This window comes from Narcine bancroftii, chromosome 4 (assembly GCF_036971445.1).
Source record: "Narcine bancroftii isolate sNarBan1 chromosome 4, sNarBan1.hap1, whole genome shotgun sequence".
NCBI classification, from domain to species: Eukaryota; Metazoa; Chordata; class Chondrichthyes; order Torpediniformes; family Narcinidae; genus Narcine; species Narcine bancroftii.
This window is the reverse complement of record NC_091472.1, coordinates 187,615,326-187,639,905: the sequence shown is the minus strand read 5'-3', so window position 1 is coordinate 187,639,905 and position 24,580 is coordinate 187,615,326. Positions and strand designations below refer to the sequence as shown.

The 24,580-nt window shown below is 39.0% G+C and overlaps 1 protein-coding gene across 1 annotated transcript in view; it reads left to right on the top strand.

The window, feature by feature from the left end:
- The window catches only part of kntc1 (kinetochore associated 1), a 207,699-nt gene that overhangs the window by 164,449 nt on the left and 18,670 nt on the right, over positions 1-24,580 (top strand). Inside the window, exons 54-60 of the mRNA XM_069933231.1 lie at positions 1,244-1,362; positions 2,138-2,273; positions 4,399-4,494; positions 10,685-10,741; positions 16,086-16,140; positions 19,648-19,711; positions 21,969-22,098. Of these exons, the coding sequence (XP_069789332.1) occupies positions 1,244-1,362; positions 2,138-2,273; positions 4,399-4,494; positions 10,685-10,741; positions 16,086-16,140; positions 19,648-19,711; positions 21,969-22,098 (657 nt within the window). The remainder of the gene's footprint in view (positions 1-1,243; positions 1,363-2,137; positions 2,274-4,398; positions 4,495-10,684; positions 10,742-16,085; positions 16,141-19,647; positions 19,712-21,968; positions 22,099-24,580) is intronic.

The following is a 24,580-nucleotide window of genomic DNA, read 5'->3' as shown; positions in this document are numbered from 1 at the left end:
AAATAAGAGTTTAAATTAAAATCAGAGTAACGGACATTGTAGCCTGTCCTTCTGTACCACTTTTTAATGTATTTTATATTTTGCAAAACAGATTATGGACAAATACCATGAACAAACAAAAGAATAACTGAATGATATGTATGATTGATTTTAGTGGGTAAGGCATATAGGAAATTCCACGTGTCTCTGTGGTACAGTACAAAGTTGTAATTTAAGGCTGTAAAGTTTTGTGCACTGTCATTTTCCTGTCACAATGATATCAGATTTGCCAAAAAGAAGGTACAGGTACACAGACACCTAAAATCCGGAAAGCTCCAAAATCCGGCAAATTGCGACCGGCGGTTGGGGGAGGCAGCCGAGGGACCGGCGGTCAGGGGAGACTGCCGGGCAGCCGAGGGACCGGCGGTCAGGGGAGGTGGCCAGGCAGCCAAGGGACCGGCGGTCGGGGAAGGCGGCCGGGCAGCTGAGGGACCGGCGGTCGGGGGAGGCGGCCGGGCAGCCGAGGGACCGGCGGTCGGGGGAGGCGGCCGGGCAGCCGAGGGAGGCGGCCGGGCAGCCGAGGGACTGGTGGTCAGGGGAGGTGGCCGAGGGACAGGTGGTCGGGGGAGGCGGCCGAGGTCAGGGGAGGGCGTCAGGGGAGAAGGTTGGGGGAGACGGCTGGGGATCGGGGGAGGCGGCCGGGAGACGGGCGGTCAGGGGAGGCGTCTGAGGGACCGACGGTCAGGGGAGGTGTCCAGGCGGCTGAGGGACCGGCGGTCAGGGGAGGCATCCAGGCGGCCGGGGGAGGCATCCGGGCTGTCGCAGTCAGGGGAGACGGCCGTTGAGGGAGACTTTTCTGCGACTGGAAGGGGGTGGGGTTGGATAGGCAGAACAATTCGGGTGGGCTTTTCCAAAATCTGGAAAAATCTGAAATTCGGAACACACTGTCCCCCAAGGGTTCCGGATGAAAGATCGTGTACCTGTATAATTGATTTTCTTTTAAAGACAAAAGGGAATGAAAGTTGAAAAAGCATGCATCTAGGTTTGCTGGATTACTAAGAACAGAGTAATTGTATTCATTTTAACTTTATTTTTATCCCCTAATTTTCTTGTGCTGATCTTGTTTTGTAATTGGTGAGAAATCCTCAGGTATCGATTTTCAGTTGATCACAGATCAAAGCTCAATTTTATCCACTAATTTTAGGTATAAATATTGTTCTTATCATACTTCTCTTTGATAGTCCTATTTCTGGCATTTTTGTAGCCTATTGGTGGTGCCCAGCTGACATTTACCCACAGAAGCCGTGCTTTGCAGTGTCTTCTTCATATTGCAGATAGTGAGACAATAGCAAATATCAGTAAGAAGTCAGTCCAACAAGTCAAGTAAGTTGCTATTGAGCTATTTGATAAATGCTTACGATTAAAGCTTAAAAATCTAGCAATTAGCATTCCACTGTATAGAAGGTAATTTTATACATTTTATTTCACAACGTAAGTCACTTTATTCACTTGTGTGCTTCAGCTTGAAAATGTGTTAACTTGTGAGCAAAGCAAAAACGATTTTATTGAAAAAGAAAATTAAGTTACCTTCCTCTTTTACTCACATCCAGTTCATTAGCTTAATGGGTAAATCTGCTTTCTTTTGAACTATTGAATAATATAGCTTAGAAACATCCCACATTTGATCTTCGGTCTTTGCTAAATTAGGTTTATACTCTGGAAGGTCTAAGGCAGTTAACTTTATAACCATGAGAGTTTGGAGAAAAGAATAAGCAACGGATTACGGGACTATATAATCAAGTGTTGGATGCATTCAAGCAGGCTTAATTATAAAGATGAAACTGAAAACTTGGCCTTTAAAACAATCACTGTTAATTATAAGGTGGAATGTTAAGGATCAAATATAATTTGGACAATTTCAGATTTTATTCCTAATTAAAATCACAATGTATAATACAGAAATATTCCAGAAAAAGTGAAATAGCTATATTATTAACTTAAACCTGAGCAAAACAAGAAAAGATAATTACTGCAAAAGAAATATTACTCAATTTTAAGTTATTTTTGACTTTTTCATTATTAAATTATTTTCCTGTTTAATAACTATTTTTGTACTTGAATTGTACTATAATAATATAACTTTGAATTGTTCTTATAGGAATTACCTGAAGTATTGCATTTATTTGGCCGAATTTGAGATCTTGAACATACCATACACCATTGAATCTTTCCACAACAGTCCCAAGGAAGGCATGATCAAAGGTTTATGGAAGAACCACAATCACGAGCCTAGAGTTAGTACAAATGCATGCTTAATGTCCAAAAGCCACAATATCTCTTCGAGTAATTCTACTTTTCTTTGATCTTTAAACTTGTAAATCTTTCCTTTTCAACCTGTGTTGGCCTCGCATGATTTTATACATATCAATTATATCTCTTTTTTTGTTCCAAACAGAACATTCCAATCCATTCAGCCCCTCAGCATGATTCTCCACTCAAGGCAACATACTCAAATTTGGGGTGGCACAGTTGGCGTAGCAGTCGGGGCACCACCTTTACAGTGCTGGGGTTCAAATCCCACGCTGTCTGTAAGGAGTTTGTGCGTTCTCCCCGTCTCTGCATGTGTTTTCCCTGGGAGCTCCAGTTTCCTCCTACCGTTCCAAAATACTGGGGGGGGGGTATAGGTAATTGGATGTAAATTGGGTGGCATGGACCCATGGGCCGAAATGGCCTGTGTTACCATGGTGTATGTCTAAATTTAAATCTCTCTGCACCCTCTTGTGACACTACATTTTGTTGTATGATGGCCAAAACTGTATACAATTATTTAACTGTATCCTAACTTTGTGTTTCACACTGTGCTCTCTTCACTGTCCTGTATTTTTTTTTAATCATCTATCATGTATCCCTTCCAAGCCACCTTATATATCATTACTACCTTCAAAGGTCTGTGAATAACATTCCAAAATTTGTTCTGTTCTACGTTTCTTGACATTCTACTATCTGTTATATTACACTCCCAAAATATATACATGCACTTCCCCAGAATGAATTTCATTTGCCACATGTCCCCACCTGACCATTCATTGGTATTTAGAAATGTTTATATATCATCCACAGTGATGATTTTTGTATTGTGGGCAAACTATTTATTCATTGCTTTCAAATTCAAATCTTGCTTTTTTAAATTTTAAATTTAGACATACAGCATGGTAACAGGCACTTTCGGCCCAATTACACCCAATTGACCTACCCACCTGGTATGTTTTGAAGGGTGGGAGGAAACCAGAGCCCCCAGGGAAAACTCACAGGAAGAACGTACAAACTCTTTACAGACAGCATGAGATTCAAACCTAAGTCCCGATCACTACTGGCATTGCACTAACCACTACACTAACCATGCCACCTGATCATATAAATGTGTCCAGAAAAAGATCAGCCCATTATTGAGCATGAGAAAACCATACTCATAGCTTTGAAGTCACAAGTATTCCTGTTTACCATTACTGTTTCCCATTGAATCAATTTGCTTGCCACTTACCCTTAGTTCTTAATAGACATTTTCTTTCCTGCCTTGTGGTACTTTGTCAAATGCCTTAGTAAAATTGATATAGACTTCATCTAAAACACTCTCCTCATCTGCCTCCTCCATGAACTGGAATCAAGTTTGTCAATCAATGTCTTCATTTAATAAATTCATGCTGTTTCACATGTGTCTGATAAAACTGGTCATTTCCCAATTGAACACTGAATTTCGATAATTTTGCTTTCAAAATATTCTTCCACAGCAACACTTTTCATTTGCTGATGTTAAGACCAGTACTGCCACCAATGTTTAGCTTTTAGTAATTTGTCAGAAATAATGTTCAACTTCTTTCTGAATTGATTGCAATAATGAAAATATTGAGTGAAAAAACTGTTTTAATTTTCATCTTAAAGATTGTATATCTGCTCTATTTAAAACTGATATTGAATGTTAGTCTAATCCATTATAAATGATTCTACGAACAAGAAATGGGAGCAGGAATGCTATAATCTGGCCCTTTGAACTTGTTACACTATTAATATCAGGATTGATAAAGTTTTCTGAATGAGCCCCATTACCAATGTTTATCCTGAATTCCACATCTTTCTTGACCTTGGATACCTACACTGAATCTGAACACTCATCATACTATGGCAAATTGTAAAGATTTTCAATCATTTGCGAGCAGTTCTTCCTCAGTCTTAACCAGGCAGTGTTTTATCCTTACAATGATTCTAGTTCTAGAAAGATAATTGAATTAGTATAGTAAAAGTTTGGTTGTCAGTATGTTGGTTATTTATATTTAGCCAGGTATTTTCAGAGAGCATTGTACGGTTCAGATAATGCCTTCTTTAAAAAGAAATTCTAATAAACACAATTTATTTTATTCAAAGGCTGTTAGATTGATTACTGAATTGAGTTTGGAGTACAAGATGTATGACCCACCACTATGGAATGCAATATTACAGAAATTACTGGCTTTTAATATGGTGAGTGAATAGTATAACTTAATCTTCGTGCATGCATAGCCAATAAAACCCAAATTAACTAAATTAAAGTCATGGGGACACCCAGCACATAACTGAGCACTCTGTCACAACATGTGACCAGCTATTGAGTACCTGTCTGTTATTTCTGTTTCTCAGCATTCACTTTCTTTGCCACGGCTTTTTAAATTGCTTATCTAAACACTTACTTTTGAGAATAATTGGAATTCACTGATGGCTTTTATTTGCATTAACCTCTTCATTCATTCATTCAGGTGTCTTGCCGTTCGGTGTGAGCGATTATCTTAGAATGTAAAATAATCTTTACCAAACACTTACCACCCCTAAGACAGACAATCTCCATTAGTGTCGCCCAGTTCCCCTTACAGTGGGAAGCTGCTTTCAGGTGGAATTGCCTGGAGAATGCAGCTCCAGAGCAGGCTGCAAGTGTCTGTGAAAGGACGTTCAGGTGGCAGTGCTAAAGGAGGTGTTCTGACACCTGAAAGGTCTGAAGCGGGAAGAGGGGCCACAGAACAAACGCTGGCTCCTGAGTATGGGCAGGGGCAGCCATCTGACAGCTCGCCTCCCTGGAACGGGACTACAGGGGAGTGTGGGGCTGAGGTGGTCAGGCGGTGGGGGGGGGGGGGGGAGTACAGGGTTGGGGTGGCCATCCCTGAAAATCCTGACTTATCGAAAGTTTTGCCTAAGCTGCTTTTTTAAAAAACTTTATTTATTCGTTCAAAAAAACAAATAATATATGACATATACAGCAATTAAACATGAACATTTTTTAAAATATATATAAAAAAATAAAAAATAAAAGAAAAGATCCCTCCCGCCTTCAACCAACTCTCCTAAGGAGAGCCATAAAAAAAGAAAAAAGAAAGAATATTTAAAAAAAATTAAGTATACATATTAAAATCTAATCAATATAAATTGAAATGTAAATATTCTGAGTATAATAACCACTTATTAATTAAAAAATTATAATTATCATGTGAAACCTACGTAATTTTTTCCATTATTAAACAATATTTCATCTCATTGTGTCATCTATTAATATCAATCATATTTGTATCTTTCCACATACTAGCAATACATTTTTTGGCTACGGATAAAGCTAAATATACAAAAGCAAGCTGAAACTTATCTAATCCCAAGCCTTTCAGAGGTTGCAAACTACCCAATAAAAATACTGTTGGATCTAAAACTATTTTAATCTTATACAGATATTCTAAAAACGATTGCATTTTCTTCCAAAAAGATTGTATATGTATACATGACCAAACAGCATGAAAAAAAATTCCAACTGTATCACCACCTCTAAAGCACAAATCTGATTCATTAAAACCATATTTTTTTAAATTTTTCAGGTGTCAAATATAATTGATGTAAAAAATTGTAATTAATCATTGCATAACATGCATTTATCAATCTAGTTACACTATCATAACAAATATCTAACCAATCCTCTTCAGAAAAAGTAAAACCAATATCCGCTTTCCATTTAATTTTAGATCTATCCCAACCCTTTTTATCCATACCATCCTGTAATATTTGATACATAAATGAAACATAACCCTTCTCTAGTACCTTCATAAGGGAAATCTCAAATTTAGTCATTTTAGGTAAAATCATATCTCTACCAAACATACGTTTTACCAAAGATCGAATTTGATAATAAAGAATTCGTATCAATACCAAAATTTTCCCTCATCTGATTAAAAGATAAAAACTTACCCTCTTTAAAACAATCTTCCAAATTTTCCACACCTTTAAATCTCCAGTGCAATAAATTTTGATTATGTATTGAAAAAGAAATAAGTTGATTATTATACAACGGAGTTAAAGCCAATAACTTTCCTTCACATTCAAATGTGTTTCTTGTAAAAAGGCAATATGAATTTTAATTTTCTTAATATACACCAAGACTCGCTTACGTTTAATCGGACTATTTAATCCTCGAACATTAAAAGTAGCAAACCTCAACTTCGACATATCTACTATTATTACTAAATACCAATGATATTTTTTTTTTTGAAGACTTTATTTAAAATTTTATAACATGAATACAATAGAGAATTACATTTAAAGAAAAATTTTTAAAAAATTAAAATGGTATGATTACAATATTACATCAGAAAACTACACAAAATAACCCCCCCCACCAATGATATATTTATATAAAAACTCAAATCAACGTATGTAGGCCCTCCAATAAAAAAAATCACAAATTAAAAAGTAAGAAAAAAGTTTTTAAAAATTAAAAAAATAACAATAAAAAAATCCCCCCCCCCAAAAAAAAACTACCAAAAGGTAGTAATCCCCTAAATAAAAATTGGGTGTGGATCACCCACCAGTGGCTGATGACTAGTAAAGAAATTAGTGCAAATCTCCCCCTCCCCAGCCAAACAATCAGTAACATCCAAGTATCATTATAACAAAAGAAAAAATAAAATAAGAAAATTCTTCTTTTCATCCAAAAGACTCCAGTCTCGAAGATCCCATTTCGGAAGGAGGTGGACTCTTTCCATTCCCATTTTTCCCATTTCTACCATTTCTTCCATTTCCAGAACTACCAAATTTTTCTTTAGAAGATAATGGTGAGCTACGTCTTTGTCCTCTTATATCCGGCAATGAGTCAGCAAAAATCATTGCTTCACAATCAGTTTCAAAAAACCAAAATTGATAGTATCCGTAAAAGACCTTCAACACTGCAGGATAACGAAAAGTAGACTTATAACCTTTACGCCACAAAACTTCTTTAACTGGATTAAATCGATGTCAACGTTGAATGACATCTTGACTCAGATCAGGATAAAAAAAGACTCTACTATTCTGAATCAATAATGGGGTTTGTCGTTGTCTCGCATTTTGTACTGCAAGTCGAAGTATCGCTTCTCTATCCAAATAACTCAGGCATCGAATTATTACTGGTCTCGGGGGTTGACCAGCTGAGGGTATTCTTCTTAAAGCTCTATGGGCTCTTTCCAGCTGAGGGTATTCTTCTTAAAGCTCTATGGGCTCTTTCCAGTGCCAATTCCCCCAGAGAAAAATTCTTGCCCTAATATTTGCAAAATCCAGTCTTTAAAGAAATGAAAAGGGTCTTGTCCTTCTATACCTTCTGGCAAACCAACAATTTTCTCATTATTCCTTCTGCATTGATTTTCCAAATAATCTATTTTTCTTTCTAGCTCCTTCTCACGATATCCTAATTCTATGACTGGTTTTTCCACCTTCAACACTTTTTCTGTGTTAGAAGTCACATTGTTTACAGTCCAAAAAAGCAGTCTGAAATTTTTTTTAAATTCTTCAAAAGATGCATCCACACATATTTAATTCTGAACTTATACCAGCATTCATTTGAACCATCTCATTCATTAGAGATGTCAACACAGGTTGAATAACTGCATTTAATTGCATACATTGTGAATCCGTAAATCTCAGCTCTGCGCTCTCTGACATGGTGGCAGAACAAGGTAACGGCAGCTCCTGCTGCAGTTCAACAAAAGGCATTTTAAAAGATTTACTGCGGGTCTGGACTCCCAGCGACGGCATCCCAACTTCTTCAGGGAGTCGCCGCTGGTCTCGCCAAGCATCTTGTTGTCTTCTCATCCATTCACGAAGAAAAACTACTTCTTCAGATTGTAATGCTGCCTGATGCATTTCCTTTTCAGCCTCCACAGGCGATCCTTGGGATTTAGGCAATGAAGAAATTGAGGCTGCTTCAAGTCTTCTAGGCCCCAAATCTTCAACACTTCGAAAATGTATTTTCTTTTGAACTTGAGATTTAGTCTTTTTACCATTAGTGGCCATAATAATTCCTTAATACTTTAAACTAAAATTTAAAAAGTTTAAACTTGGAAACAAAGGGTTAAAAAATGGGTATTTAAGTCTGGCCAGAGAGGTTGAGATTACACGTCTAGACTCTACGCCATCTTGCCACATCCCCCGCCTAAGCTGCTTTCAGGTACAACGGGGGATTCTTGGAGCAGGATATTATACCTTCAGGAGAAGGGTTAGGTAGATAAACCTCCTGGCCGGGTTCTCCACTTTCAGGTGGCCACCTGACAGCTGCATAGGAGTACAATAGGCTGCTTTATAGTTGGGTATTGTGGCCATCTGAAAGTGGCTAGAGAGAAAGAGAAGCAAAAGAGACTCCCTTCAGAGGCACCGAGTGTCTGTTGATTCGTCTCCAGCGCTCCCACAGCCTTTGCATCTATTCAGGCTCCAGTTAAAACCATCAGCACCCAAGCTCCAGATCCAAATCTCTGATGTAATCGGGAAGTCTTCAGCGCCTGATGCCCTTCAGAAGTCCATCTTGCCCTTAGCACCCTCTCGAATCCCAGTTCTGATCCTGGTTCCGATGAGCCAATCTCCCACAGTTCATGCGTGTCGCCCAATTGCAAGTCGACTGCTGTCTATGTGGGTCCTACTTCCTCTGAGACCCTTACTGGTCTGCTGACATGGTCACTTTCCCTTTTGGGTCCCTCAGCCGCAGAGCCCCTCGCCACTGTGATCACCTTTCTATAGGGTCGTCTCCTATGCTTCCTATTCTTGACAGGGTATGTTCTCCTCATTGGTCTGCTGCTCCCTTGGAGTCTGCAGCCCCTCTCCTGAGCACAGGTGCTGCTATCTTGGGCACAGACCTGAGGTTGCATGATTTTAGTTGTAAAATACCGTTGGCTTCTCTAACAGGGCACTTAATGCCTGTACAGAGCTGCTGGCATTAGGTCTGGGCAGGTGAACCTTCGGAACAGTGCTGTGCACACACTCTCTGCTCTCCTGGGTCAACACCAGCGGCAGCGCTGTCATTTTTTTTGAAAGAGGATGTGCATAAACCATGTTTATTGAACTGGATGTGTGATGTATCACAAGGTAATTAAGAGAATGCAATAATATTGATATGGTTTTTATAAGGCATTTTGAAAAATCTCCTTGGCTAAATTTAGTTATTGAGCATCATGTAAGAAAGAAGTCAGTAATAGTGTGGTCTCAAGACATTAGCTTTATGGACAAAAATCAGAAGAGTGATGGTATATCTAGATGAGGTATGTAGGTAAAAATTCAAAATTTACAGAAGAAGCTAAACTTGGTGTAGTCAATAGTGTGGTTAATGCAGACGTGTGAAGAATTTGGACAGTCTATTGTATAAATGGCAGAATTTTGTAAGTCGTGTAGGACAAGTGATTCAAAGAGATTTAGAAACCCTTGAAAGTGAAGGGAATATTATGAGATTCTGCATTTGATTTAAAGAGGGAAAGTGAACAAAATGATATTGAATCTGTGTGAAACACTGAAGTGTGCATTCAATTGCAGCTACTATTGAGCAGGAAGGGTGTTAAAAAGGATTTATTAGAATGGGTTGGGGATGAGGAATCTAAGCTTCATGATTAGATTGGAGAAGACTGGGTGAAAATTTTATGGGTATGCTCAAGACTGGTAGATTCGATAAGATAAAAGGAGAAATTTCCCATAAATAGATGGGTCAAGATCCAGAGGGAACATATTACTAATTTCTCCAGTATTTTGTGTTTTTACAACAACCTGAGGAAATGTGTGTGGTGGGGGGGGGGGGGGGGGGGAAACATTTTTAATTGGAATGGTTATGATCTGGAACTCCCTGCCTCGTGATAAATTATGGAGATAATCAGAGCTTTCAAAAGAAAATTTGGGAGGCATTTAATTAAATTTGAAAGTCTTGGGGAAATGGGGCTGAACTAATTCTTCTCTAAGGTGCAAGCATGATCTTGATACGTCAAATGGCCTTCTATGCCTTTACAATTTTTTAAATTCTTGGTTTAAAATTTAAATTAAAATTTAAGAGCATTACAATGAAGGGTGACCACTGAGGTGAAAAGATAAGAAGGTAGATACTGGTGAAGAAACTCCCAGTTGGTGTATTGCTCTTCATTTAGCTGGTAGAACATGATATGCACATAGACTTGAGTTAAATATTTTGATGAAGTTTACAGAGATAAGCAAGAGGTAGAGACAGGTGTCCTTGTTATCACCATCCTTGACAATATATTGAAGCCATTTGTGGGACATATTAAGAAATTTTAGTTCAGAGGTTTGTAGGCTTTGCCTTTGTATTACTTTAATACTCTAAAATATATTTTGCAACACTACGTACATTTATTTGAAAGAAATGTGCAATTTTGTACAAAATGTTAATACTTGTTTGTTACAGACTAACTACTTGAGCAAAGTTTTAATCGCAATCACTGCAATACTCCCTTTGTGGCAGGTATGTACTATTTTGTTTTGTTAAAGTTCAAATTTAGTATCATCTGGCTGTACGTCATACAAAACAGTTTCTCTGGACTATGGTGCACAGCACATAATAATTACATAATTTGTGAGTGACTGTGGTCCTATTGCTGATGCTTTGTTACTTTAAAATTTCAACAACTGAGTTGGAATTGATGACTGTATAAAAGTGATAAATATGTTATAGCTACTGCAGTTTTAAAGGTTCACAAAATGACATTTTCAGTTGATCAATTTTTCATTCATTGTTTCTTAAATCCCTTAAGAGCAAAATCATGAGAAGTTATAAAGCACAATAAAGGCTGCAAGATTAAATAAGTTTTTATCTGGCCTTTAGGCAGAAGACCAGGGGTTTAATGACAATGGGAACTTAAATTACCACTGAAGAGTGATTACTGGATAACGTAAGGGTATTAAAATGGTATATCTGACCTTCCAAAGAGGTTTTATAAGGTACTTTGAAAGGTTGTTACGTTATATGAGAGTGAAGACAATTATAGTATTTGGATAAAATAATAACTAAAGGACTGATACTCTACAATGACATCATTATCAGCACTGAATCTTGGTTCTTCAGTTTTATATTATTGGCTTGCATACCTCATCAAAATTACGAATGATACCAATTATACCGAACTGAAAACGAAGGGAAAGAAGGGAAAATAGATTAATTTTTGACTAAAATTGAACTACCAAAACTACAAATAGAGGAACAAAATAAATTAACAGAATCATTTGGAACAGTAGAAATACAAGAGATAATAAAAAATTTACCAAATAATAAGACACCAGGAGAGGATGGACTCCCAATAGAATTCTACAAAACATTTAAAGATCTAATAATACCGCCCCTCCTGGATGTAATCAACCAGATTGATGAGACACAAAACTTACCAGATTCATGTAAAACAGCAATAATTACAGTGATACTAAAACAAGGGAAAGATCCACTCTCACCAGCGTCATATAGACCAATATCTCTGCTAAACACAGATTATAAGATAATAGCTAAACTATTAGCAAACAGATTAGCAGAACAGGTACCGAAAATGGTAAATTTGGACCAAACTGGATTTATCAAAAAAAGACGCACAACAGACAATATTTGTAAATTTATTAACTTAATTCATGCAGTAGAAGGAAATAAAGCACCGGCAGTAGCAGTTGCTTTAGACGCAGAGAAGGCCTTCGACAGAGTAGAATGGAATTATTTGTTCAAAGTATTGCAAAAATTCAGTTTACCGGAGAAGTATATTAATTGGATTAAAGCATTATATGAGGGACCGTTAGCGAAAGTGACAGTAAATGGACATGTATCAAAGCAATTTAACTTAAGCAGGTCAACGCGGCAGGGATGCCCACTATCACCATTATTGTTTGCGCTAGCTATAGAACCACTAGCAGAATCGATAAGAATAGATAATAATATAAAAGGAATAAAAATAAAAGACAGGGAATATAAAATCAGTCTATTTGCGGATGATGTGATAGTGTACTTAACAGAACCAGAACTATCAATAAAAGAACTATATAAGAAATTGAAGGAATATGGAGAAGTGTCGGGATACAAGATAAACGTAAATAAAAGTGAAGCAATGCCTATGAATAACGCGGATTTCTCAAAATTTAAGGAGGAATCCCCATTCAGATGGCAAATGCAGGCAATAAGATACCTAGGTGTGCAAATAAACAAAAATCTAGGCCAATTATATAAACTCAATTACAATCCACTAATGAAAAAATTACAGGACGATTTAGAGCATTGGAAAGAGCTACCACTAACACTGATAGGAAGGATAAACTGTATTAAAATGAACATTTTTCCAAGGATACTATACTTATTTCAGGCATTGCCAATACAACTGACAGAAAAATTCTTCAAAGAGTTAAAGAAAATAATAAGGAGATTTTTATGGAGAGGGGGGAAACTGAGGATAGCACTAGATAAATTAACAGAATGGTATAAACAAGGAGGCTTACAATTGCCAAACTTCAAAAATTATTATAGAGCCGCACAATTAAGGTACCTATCAGATTTTTATCAAACAAGGGAAAAACCAGACTGGACGAGACTAGAATTAGATAAAATAGGGGAAAAGATACCTGAACACATATTATATAAATGGGACGAAAAATTGGTACAACATAGAACTTCTCCAGTATTACACCATCTCCTCAATATATGGAAGAAGATTCATGTAGAAAGAAATAAAATAAATTATCAAATACCAAAACTAATATTGACGCAAAATAAGCTACTCCCTTTTACAATAGACAACCTTTCCTTTAGAAAATGGGAAAAAAAAGGGATTAAAAGAATAGAAAATTGTTTTTCAGGAAGTAGATTCTTATCCTTTGAACAAATGAGAGATAAGTACAATATAACTGGAGATACAGCGCTGGCATATTACCAACTGAGAGCCTACTTGAAAGATAAATTAGGAAGCAATTTGAGTTTACCATAGGGAAGTAACCTTGAATATGTGATTACAGATACAATGTTAATCAAAAGATTTATAACAAATATGTATATCAAACTGCAAGAAAAGGAGAATGAGGAAACAAATGGTAAAACTAAACAAAAATGGGAACAAGATTTAAAAATAAAGATAAAAAAGGAAACATGGGAGAAATTATGTTCTGGAACGATGAGAAATACAATAAATACGAGGCTGCGTATGATACAATATAATTGGTTACACAGACTATACATTACACCGCAAAAGTTAAATAAATGGGACCCAACAGTATCAGATAGATGTTTTCGATGTAAAAAAGAAAGGGGAACAACAATTCATGCAATCTGGACATGTGAGAGAGTAGAAAAATTTTGGGATGATCTCAATCAGATATTAAATAAAATAACAGAAAACAATATACCAAAGAATCCAGAGATCTTTCTCCTAAGTAACATAAAAAATAAAGAATTTGGAATTGACTTGGAAGATGCACAAAAAAGATTTGTCAAGATAGCCCTAGCCGTAGCAAAAAAATGTATTATGTCAACCTGGAAATTGGAAGATAATTTGAAAATACAACAATGGTATATAGAAATGAATAAATGTATTCCATTAGAAAAAATAACATATAGTTTAAGAAATAATATTGAAATATTCGAACAAGTATGGGAGCCTTACATTAAATACAATAGCGAAAACCTACCGGGAACAAACATTACCTAAGTTGATGGAAGGAGAAGAAAAGAAAAGAATGGACTCAGTAGAATTTCTGGTGTATTTTTGTTGAATGACAACATTGTCTGACTGAATTAATGCAACCTAGATTGTATACCTAAAATGGATGAGAGGGGGTGGCTTGGGAGGAGGGAGGGGGGGGGGAGAAAAAGTCACTGTAAATGTGTGGAAAAGAAAAGTGTATATCATGGCTATTGTGATTTATGGTGTGAAGAAAAAAAAAAAAATTACGAATGATACAAAGCAAAGTGAAAAATAAAGCTGTGAGGAGAAAGATTTAAACAAGTGAGAAAAAAATATAGAAATAGAGGCAGTTGCAATTCATTTGGCCTCATATGCCTGAATCAGCTTTAAAACCATTATGCTGATATTTCACCTCAACGACATTTTCCTTTAATAGATAAAATCTGTGGGTTTCTGTCTTGATTACACTGAACTATTCAACTTCTGTTGTGCTCTTGGATAGAGTTCCAAAGATTCATCATTTCTGACATGAATGGCCTATCCTTTAATTTCAACAGCCAGGGAAAATGTCAACTGTGCATCGACATTGAAAAGCCACATTGAAATATTGTACATTTTAATGAGACTTTTGGTTTTTAAATTAATATAGGCCAGTTTGCTTAATCTTTCCTCTTACAACAACCTGGCATCTCAGCATTTAATAACCCTCAAAGTAAGCACTTACTTTATCGCATATATTTTATCTTGTACCATTTGGTATCCCTACCCAATATTCCAGATATGGCCACACCAGAGCCCTTAGAATCAAGAACTGTCCACTCATTAACTCTGATCCTCTTTGTTAGGTCTGCTTTGTTGAAGAATGAGTGAGTCAGACACCAGACTGAGTCGAAATCAAGGTTCTTTATTACCGGATTGTAACACTTGCAACTAACAGTGTTAGTTGGAGATGGCGCATTCTAACGATATCAGCAAGTGGTGTTTTTTTTATACCCCAGGACACGCACTTAGTAAATTATCATACCATTACACTGTCCAATGAATAAGCTGTTGCTACCCTTCACTGTTAGTCTGCTGCTCATCAACTTGTTAGTGCCAAACTTATCTTGAGCGTACAAGGTCACACCATCCTGTTACTCCTTAGTACTGGGTGACTCCTTCTCCAGTCCCATCTCATGATGTTTTTACCTTACATCTTGCAGGAAAGGCCAATACATCACTTCCCTTGTACCAAAACAGCCATGTACCTCTGAGTACCAACCTCATTCAATGTCAGAATTTTAAAAAAAATGATTTTCCTGCTTTTTCTAACAAAGGTGATATCCTCAATTTTATACCTAATATTCCATCTGTACAAGTCTGACCACATCTCCCTGTGACTTCTAAAAACTTGGGTGCATTACACGTGACCCCTCACCTGAATCATTGATAGATCATTGAACACCATTTTTTTTGTTTGGCATTTTACTGATAGCAGCCTCCCTTCATTGTCAAAAGTAGTTGGGTGCTTGTCTATAGCTCCCAAAAATGATTTATGCCTTTCTCTTTTTCTTATTTCTATCCAAAACTATTCTACTAATTGCTTTAATGAGCTCCAAGCCGCCTCTGCTATATTTATTCCATCCTTTTATTATCGGGTCTACCCTGATGTTTTCTATTTTGTCTGCATCTTATAAACATCCTGTCATATTTAATTCCCCTTTTTTTAATCTCTTTGCAACTACACGTCTTAATTCTAGCTTAATCATAGCCATTTATTTTTTTTGTACCATTAATTCACCTACCTAATACAAATTCAGGCTGTTCTTGGGAACCATGTTTCTGTTACTGCTCTCATACATTTATTAATCTTCTCATGTTCTCTTGGAAATGCCGATACTTTTTCCACTTGAATACACTTTTTTTTTGTGTTCACTTGAGCAAGTGTTCACCTTTTTAATTTTTGCTCTCAAAAGCGGAGGGAACCTTAAACAAATTGGTCATGAAATTCTGGCAAGCAAGTGTCAGTTTTTCCAATCCTGAATAGAATACAGCTATGTCAATACTACCTACTTTAAGCTTCAAAATAAATTTTGTTTCTTCATATACAAACTCATAAATGTACAACTCAGTAATTAAGTGCTGTTTTTTTCAACATTGAAAAATATATTTTATTTTAAATAGATTCCCAATTTTACCAGAGCATGGCGCAGTGTGATACTTGCACCTTTCCTTTCAGGTAAGAAATGCTTCTTTTGTAATAAGCTTCCAATTTTAAAATCCATTTGGAGATGCAATTGTTTGAATCAGCCTTTTTAAGATACTTTGCAGATGCTGGAATGATGTAGGTAATGCACATTACATTTAATTCTTCTTTGGCTTGGCTTCGCGGACGAAGATTTATGGATGGGGTAAAAGTCCACGTCAGCTGCAGGCTCGTTTGTGGCTGACAAGTCCGATGCGGGACAGGCAGACACGGTTGCAGCGGCTGCAGGGGAAAATTGGTTGGTTGGGGTTGGGTGTTGGGTTTTTCCTCCTTTGCCTTTTGTCAGTGAGGTGGGCTCTGCGGTCTTCTTCAAAGGAGGTTGCTGCCCGCCAAACTGTGAGGCGCCAAGATGCACGGTTTGAGGCGATATCAGCCCACTGGCGGTGGTCAATGTGGCAGGCACCAAGAGATTTCTTTAGGCAGTCCTTGTACCTTTTCTTTGGTGCACCTCTGTCACGGTGGCCAGTGGAGAGCTCGCCATATAACACGATCTTGGGAAGGCGATGGTCCTCCATTCTGGAGACGTGACCCACCCAGCGCAGCTGGATCTTCAGCAGTGTGGACTCGATGCTGTCGACCTCTGCCATCTCGAGTACTTCGACGTTAGGGATGAAAACGCTCCAATGGATGTTGAGGATGGAGCGGAGACAACGCTGGTGGAAGCGTTCTAGGAGCCGTAGGTGATGTTGGTAGAGGACCCATGATTCGGAGCCGAACAGGAGTGTGGGTATGACAACGGCTCTGTATACGCTTATCTTTGTGAGGTTTTTCAGTTGGTTGTTTTTCCAGACTCTTTTGTGTAGTCTTCCAAAGGCGCTATTTGCCTTGGCGAGTCTGTTGTCTATCTCATTGTCGATCCTTGCATCTGATGAAATGGTGCAGCCAAGATAGGTAAACTGGTTGACCATTTTGAGTTTTGTGTGCCCGATGGAGATGTGGGGGGCTGGTAGTCATGGTGGGGAGCTGGCTGATGGAGGACCTCAGTTTTCTTAACAGTGTATTAAATCTCAAAATCAAATTGAGTCATTGAACATGAAGCTTTGCATGATAATCTGCAGGTGCTAGGATCTAGTTCAGTACACAGAATTGCTGGAGAAATTCAACAGATCATGAAGCATATATAGGAAATAAAAGGCAGTCAATGTTTTGGGCCTGAATATTTCAACAGGAATGTTGAAAATCAGACAGACGCCTAAAAAAAAGGAGTGGGAGGTATACGGGTAAGAGGTAATAGGTGGATACAAGAGGGAGAGTAGAGGAGGTAATGGAAGGAGAAGGTAGAGGCAAAGAAAAATAACTCTTCGGGGAGATGGATGGGAAGGGGGTGAAGAGCTGGAGAAAGGGAGGGAAATGGAGACGGGGAAAGGAACTTAACTGAAATTAGAGAATTGATATTAACACTGCCTGGTTGGAGACTGCCAAGAAAGTATATCAGGTCTTCTTCCAGTCTGCAGGTTGACTCAATTTGGTAGTATGTGAGGCCATGGACAGACATGTTGGTGTGGCAATGGTGTGTGCAATTAAAGTGGTTGCCCCCTGGGAGGTCCTTGCTGTTACAGTGGACAGAGTAAAGGTGATCAACAAAACAATTTCCCAGTCTGCGTCTTGTCTTCACAACGTAGAAGAGGCTGCATCAAGACCACTAGATGCAGTAAATGACCCCCATATATTCACGAGTGAATTGTTGCTTCACTTGGAAGGACTGTTTGGGACCCCAAATAGTGGTGAGGGAGGAGGTGCAAATGTAGCACTTCTTGAGGTCACAGGAGTCCCAAGGAGGCGATTGATGGAAAAGCATGAGTGGATGAGGGAGTCCCGGCTGGAATGATCCTTACGGAAAATGGAAAATGTATCCAGAGGTGCAATCCCATTGTCAGTGGCAGAAATTGCTGAGAATATGTTGGATGCAGAGGCTGGTGGGTTTGGGAGGTAAGGACAAATTGAACCCTGTCCTTTCATGTTATATTGGGCAGGGCAGGTGGGTGGTGGGGATGTGGGTGTGTGGGGTTGGGGCCAGGACAGATGTGTGGGAAATTAGGAGATGCAGAGGAGGACTAGGTTAATGGCAGTAGAAGGGAAGCCATGTTTTCTGAAATGAGAGGCAGTTTGCTGCATCATTTTTATCAAGCACACTGCCAGATATTGGAACCAGGGCAAAGAGGGACGAGTCCATTAATGGTTATATATTTTCATTCAAAAATCTGTCCATTTGGCGCATGTCTAAATGGATAGTTGCAGAAGAAGTTTAACACAAGAGAAATTTCAACTAATATATTAAATATAAAAGACGCCACATTTGAGTGTGCATGAAGCAAAATAGAGTCGATGTCAACAGAAAAATAGAAAAGTAGAATATTTCTTAATTGGTGAGATATACAATGCCAGGCATTATCTTTTGAATATAGATAGGTAAGAGATTCAGATAGAGGATCACATTTCAGGATATTTGAGGGGATGATTGAGAGTTTTAATGCACAGGGTGTACTTCTTAAAAAAAAATGTCCTATGGTTAAAGAAGAGTTGATGCAGATGTGACTGAATGAGTTATAAAGTAATATCTTCAGTAAGTCCATGGATAAATTCTACATGTACAATATCTGTTGAGCTTTTTGGATAATACAAGTGGATACCAAGGTCAGAGATAATGCAAAATGTAATTATTGGATGAACTAAATTATATTGTTAAATAGGTTTTGTTTCCCTTTTAAAACAAGGAAAGCAATGTAAAATATTTAAATTAGTGTACTGTCTCTGTGTGACAGATTTAATCATGAATAAACCAGACACAGCTAGACTTCCTGTTCTCACTTCCAACTCTACATAGTCTTCAAGTCACTCTTCTAAATTCTAGGAAACCACAGAAGTGTATATTTAACATATGTGCCTCCTTCATTCCTTCCCCTTCTGTTTGGGGCAGGAGTCAAGGTCAGGTGGTCTTTATCTCCTGTTTTGGGCAGTGTTATGGGGAAGACTTTGTTCACCAACTTTACATTAATTATGGTAAGCTGTTGAGGCATTGGGAGTTGGTGGTTGTGATTGGACGCTGCAGTGTCTGTGAACTTGAGCCAAGCGGTGGGCCATGATCATTACCACATGTGATCTTCAAAGTTCTATCCCACGCTTTCAGGTTTTAAATCATACTATCCCCATGGCACTGAGCAATATATGCCGAAGAAATATGAATGGCATGACGGAAAATAAGAAAAGAGATGCAGCAAAGCTCTCTCCCTTAATGGAATCAGAAGTTAAAATGAGCAAGCTATACAAGCTGGGCTGGTCTGGTGAACTTGTACTAGTTTCAAACACATTGCTGCCTAACAACTGGCACGTTATGACTATTTGATTGTTAAATAAAATACCTTTTAAAATGCTGTTTAAAATATGCCTTGCTTTCAAATCTTTAGGAAATACCATTTTAAAAACTGATATCACTCTTGTTGTTGAAGTCTTTGAAATTACCTACATTTTTTTTTAATCCAGCCTCGTGTCCGCCAAGTCCAAAACAACTGAAGGCTTGTTATGAGTCATTTCTGCTCTTGATCAAGTAAGTGCTACCAAATAAAGATTGGTTATTATGCCCAATTGCAATTTAACTTTATTAATGCCCATTTTAATGTCTCTTTTTCATCCAGGAAATCAAAAACAGTATAAAAATTTGGTAGAGCTCTAGGAATTCTGTTTGTATTTATGGAACCTCTTCATTCTTCTCGTTTGGGAAATCTGTTTGAAATTCATGCATTATGTATTTAATTACTTATAGAGAAGCTAGCTATAAGTTGTTTTATTTACAAGCTTGTTATATTAACAGTCTGAGAAATTTAATAGCATTTAAAGGCAAACATTTGTTTTCTTGCTTGCCCTCAATCTAAAATAGCTGGAGGACACAGTTAGCGTCGCAGATCCGTCGTGATTAAAACATGGTAACATTTCTTATGCAATTTGAGGGTGAACAGCTGTAGTCCAAAAACGTACTCAACTTAAATAAGGCTAATTATAAAGGTACTGAAGTAGAGTTGTCTCTGGTGCACTGGGAAAATAAACTAAACAAAAGGCTTGTGGTAGGAATGAGCAGTGGCAGATAATTGAGAAGCATCATAGTTACTCAGCAGACATTTCTCTCATTTATAAAGACTGAATGAGAGAGATTATGGCCAGCAAAGAGGGGCAAGAAAAATACTTAAGCAATAGCATACTTAGTGGCAAAAGTGAGTGATAGACCAACGAATTGCGAATCTTTCAGAAACCAAAGGGGGAGACACAAGGATGGAAAAAATAATTATGAGAGTCAACTTGCTGGTTATATCAAAATAAACAGTAAGAGCTTATAAGGATGCCTAGAGTTTTACAACATTAAAAACAAGCCCTTCAGCCTAACTTGTGCATCTGAGGCACCTGAGCTAGTGCCACTTGCCCACGTTTGCTCTATATCCCGTGAAACCATTCCTATTGACATACCAAATATCTTTTAAACAAGGTACCTGCCTTTACTTCTTCCTCTTGTAGCTTGTTCTGCATATCCTCTGTGTGGAAAAACTTCTCCCTCATGTCCCCTCAATCTTTCCCCTCTCATCTTCAACCTATACTCTCTCGATTAAAACTTCCCTACACTGGGAACAAATCTGTGTCCGTCCATCTCCGATACTCTGCTGCTTTTATGAACTTGTGTGAGTTCACCCCTCCGCTTCCTTCACTCCAGGGAAAATATAGTCCAAGTCTCTCCTGTCACTTCTTCTTATAACCAGCTCCTGTCAATATTTATGTTAATTTTTCCTGTGTGGTCTCTCACTTCATCATATTCTGCCTATGGCATGGCCATCAGTCCTGCACACAATACTGCAAGTGCAGCGTCATTTGTGCCTTGTACAATTGTAACATAATATCCCAACTCTTGCACTTAATGCTTTGTCCAGTGAAAGCGTGCACATTCTTCACCACCTTGTCTGTTTATGTTGCGACTTTCAAGTTAACTAAGTACTTTTATCCTTGAGTTTTTGTTATTCAAAACTCTGAGGCCCTGCCATTCACTATGTATATCTTGTCCTATTTAATTCCCCAAAAGGCATAACTTCACACTTGTCTGAGTTAAATATCAAAAAGGAAGAGGATAGTTAACAGAAGTGCAGTCCCTGAAGAGTGAGACAAGGGATCTAATGATGGTAAACAAGGACAGATCATTTTATCCCATACTTTGCATTAGTCTTCAGTGTGGGGAATATTGGATAATAGATGGTTTGTTTCAAACTGCATGGAAGAACTTGTAACAATTCCTGTCCTGAACGTCAAAGCATTGGATAAATCAAGTCAAGTTTATTGTACAAGTGCCACCTTATGAAACAGCATTCTGTAAAAACATGCAGTTTTTTGACAGGGAATGAAAGAGGTAAAAGGACAAGAAAGGCTTTTCCTGTGGTTGCATAGAATGTGCTGTGAAAAGGAAAGTGGCTGTTGGTGGAGAGGGAAAAACCAGTTGGGGGTGTTGACCTCTTTTTGTAAGTTACACAATATTATCGTTGAACAAAGGTGTTGGTAGAATGGGAGGTGAGGGCAGCAAGAAGTTTATTTCCCCCCCCCCCCCCCCCCGCACAGGGTAGGAGCAAAGGCAATGGATGCAGAAGAGTGGGTGATGGAACAGTCTCCAATTTAAGCTGTATTTTGTTGACAGAATGAATTTTATTATTCCAGTGTAAATGCACCGTGTTCAAACGAAGTCCATGTTCTGCTATGCAAGCTGACATGATAAAGTTAATGTTAACTTGTTTGATGATATAATGAAAATTATGCTATTTATTTTCTGATCTTAGATGTCCTGTTTTACCTGATCTTGATCTAATTGGTATTGCTAAACAATATGTTCAGTTGGAGCTGTCAGCATTTGCTCTAGGTTGTCTGCTACTTATCCCTTATTCAGAAAAAAAGAAACAACAAATACAGGTATGTGATTTTTGAAGCAATACAATTGTAACTTGCAGGGTATTTGTTTTCCGGAAGAAATACTGAAAATCTGAGGCTTAATGAATATTTAAATAAAATCCTAGGGAGAACTCACCAATTTAATATTTGATCATGTTATTTTTTTTAGGCTAATAAGTTTATTTTAAGTTTCTAATCAATAAAAGCAATAGAATTCATTGGGATGTCATATTACCACTGCCAAGCAGACACCTGAAACTAGGCAAACACGATAGGCTGCAGATGCTGTGATTGTAGTTAAAAACACCAGAATGCTGGAGGAACTCAGCTGGTCTAATCAGCATCTATAAGAGACAGAGATATATGGCTGACATTTCCGGCCTGAGCCCTTCTTCAAGGTAAAATCAGAAAAGGTAGAAGCAGGATATGTCAGAAGTCTCAGAATTCAAACAATGGGGGAGGAATCCAGACCAACAAAAGGTGTTGATTAGATGTGATAAGGGGCTAGGTGGAATTTATCATGTCTGTGCGAAAGGAGACCGGGAATGGAGAGACGACGGGGGAAGCAAGGGGGTGAGGATAGACGGTTTAACGAAAGCCAGGGAAGTTGATATCAATGCCATCCAGTTGGAGGGTGCCCAATTGGAAGATAAGGTGTTGTTCCTCCAATTTACAGGGGAGACCATGGACAGACATGTCAGCAAGGGAATGAGATGGAGAAATGAAATAAGTGGCCACTGGGAGATCCACACTATTGTGGTGGAAAGAGCCAAGGTGCTCAACAAAATGATCTCCCAGTGGGAGCACCAGGTGCAGTAGATGACCCTGCAGATTCACATGTTTATGCTGAGGGAGGAGGTGTGGGTGAAAGTGGACCATCTCCTGTGGTCACAGGGGTGGGTCCCAAGGGAACAATTGGTGGGAAGAAGGGAGAGGACAAGGTAGTCACGGAGGGAGCAGTTCCTGTGGAAGGCGGGGAGGGGAGAGGAATATGTGTCTAGTGTTGGGATCGTGTAGTAGATGGCAAAAATGGCAGAGGAGAATATGTTGGATGCAGAGGCTGTGGGATGGTAAGTGAGGACAAGAGAAATCCTCCCCTTGTTGCATGTGGGGTCAGAGGGGGCCAGGGAAGATGTGCTGGTAATGGACAATATGCAGGTGAGTGTAGAGTTGATGATGGTAGAGGGAAAGCCACGTTGTTTGAAGAAGGAGGACGTCTCTGATGATCTAGCAAGGAGTCCTTGTCCTGGGTGCAGATGCGATGGAGATGGAGGAACTGAGAGAATGGAATGGAATTTTTACAAGGGACAAGGTGGGGACCTAGTCCTGTGGCTGCAGGTGATGCTCCACTTGTGCCAACACCTCCTCCCTAGCATAAAGACTCGTCCTCCCTGGTCCAGTCCCTCCCCATGTACATCCGGGATACTTCACTCGCCCTCCATCACTTCAGCAACTTCCAGTTCCCTGAACTCAATCACCTCATATTTACTGTGGCTATCCAATCCCTACACACCTCCGTCCTCCATACTGAAGGCCTCAAAGCCCTTTGTTTCTGGACAATCCAATCAGTCCCCCTCTACCACCACCTTCCTCTGGCTGACACAACTTGTCCTTACCCTTTCCCTTTGGCTCTTTGCACTTTCTCCAGGTTAAAGGGGTAACCATGGGTACCTGCATGTGCCCCCACCTATGCTTGCTATGTTGGCTATGTGGACCAATCCATGCTGCAAGCCTACACAGGCAAGACCCCCCCCCTCATCTCTTTCTCCGCTACATCGATGACTACTTTGTGCTGCCTCATGTACCTATGACTTCATCCACTTTGCTGCCAATTTCCAACTTGGTCCATTTCCAGCAACACTCTCCCTTTCCTCCATCTCTCTGTCTCCATCTCAGGAGACAAATACTTGATAGACATCTTCTACAAACCCACCAACTCCCACAGCCACCTTGACTCCACCTTTTCCCACCCTGTCGCCTGTAAGGATCCATTCCCTCCTCTCAATTCCTCCATCTCTGTCACATCTGCACCCAGGATGAGGACTTCCATGCCAGATCATCAGAGATGTCCTTCTTCTTCAAACAATGTGACTTTCCCTCTACCACCATCAACTCTACATTCACCCACATATCCTCCATTACCTGCACATCTGCCCTGACCCCTTCGCCGCCTCACATACCAGCCTCCGCATCCAACACGTCCTCCTCCACCATTTCCACCAACTACTACAAGATCCTACCGCTAGACACATATTCCCCTCTCCACCTTCTGCAGGGACCCTCCGTGACTCCCTTGTCCACTCCTCCCTCCCCACCAATCGTCCCCTTGGGGTCTCCTGTGACTGCAGGAGATGCTCCACTTGTGCCCACGCCTCCCTTAGCACCTTTTGGGGCCCCAAACAGTTCTTCCAAGTGAAGCACCATTTCATTTGTGAATCTGCAGGGACCATCTACTGCATCCAGTGCTCCCACTATGATCTCGTATACATCGGAAGGACTGGAT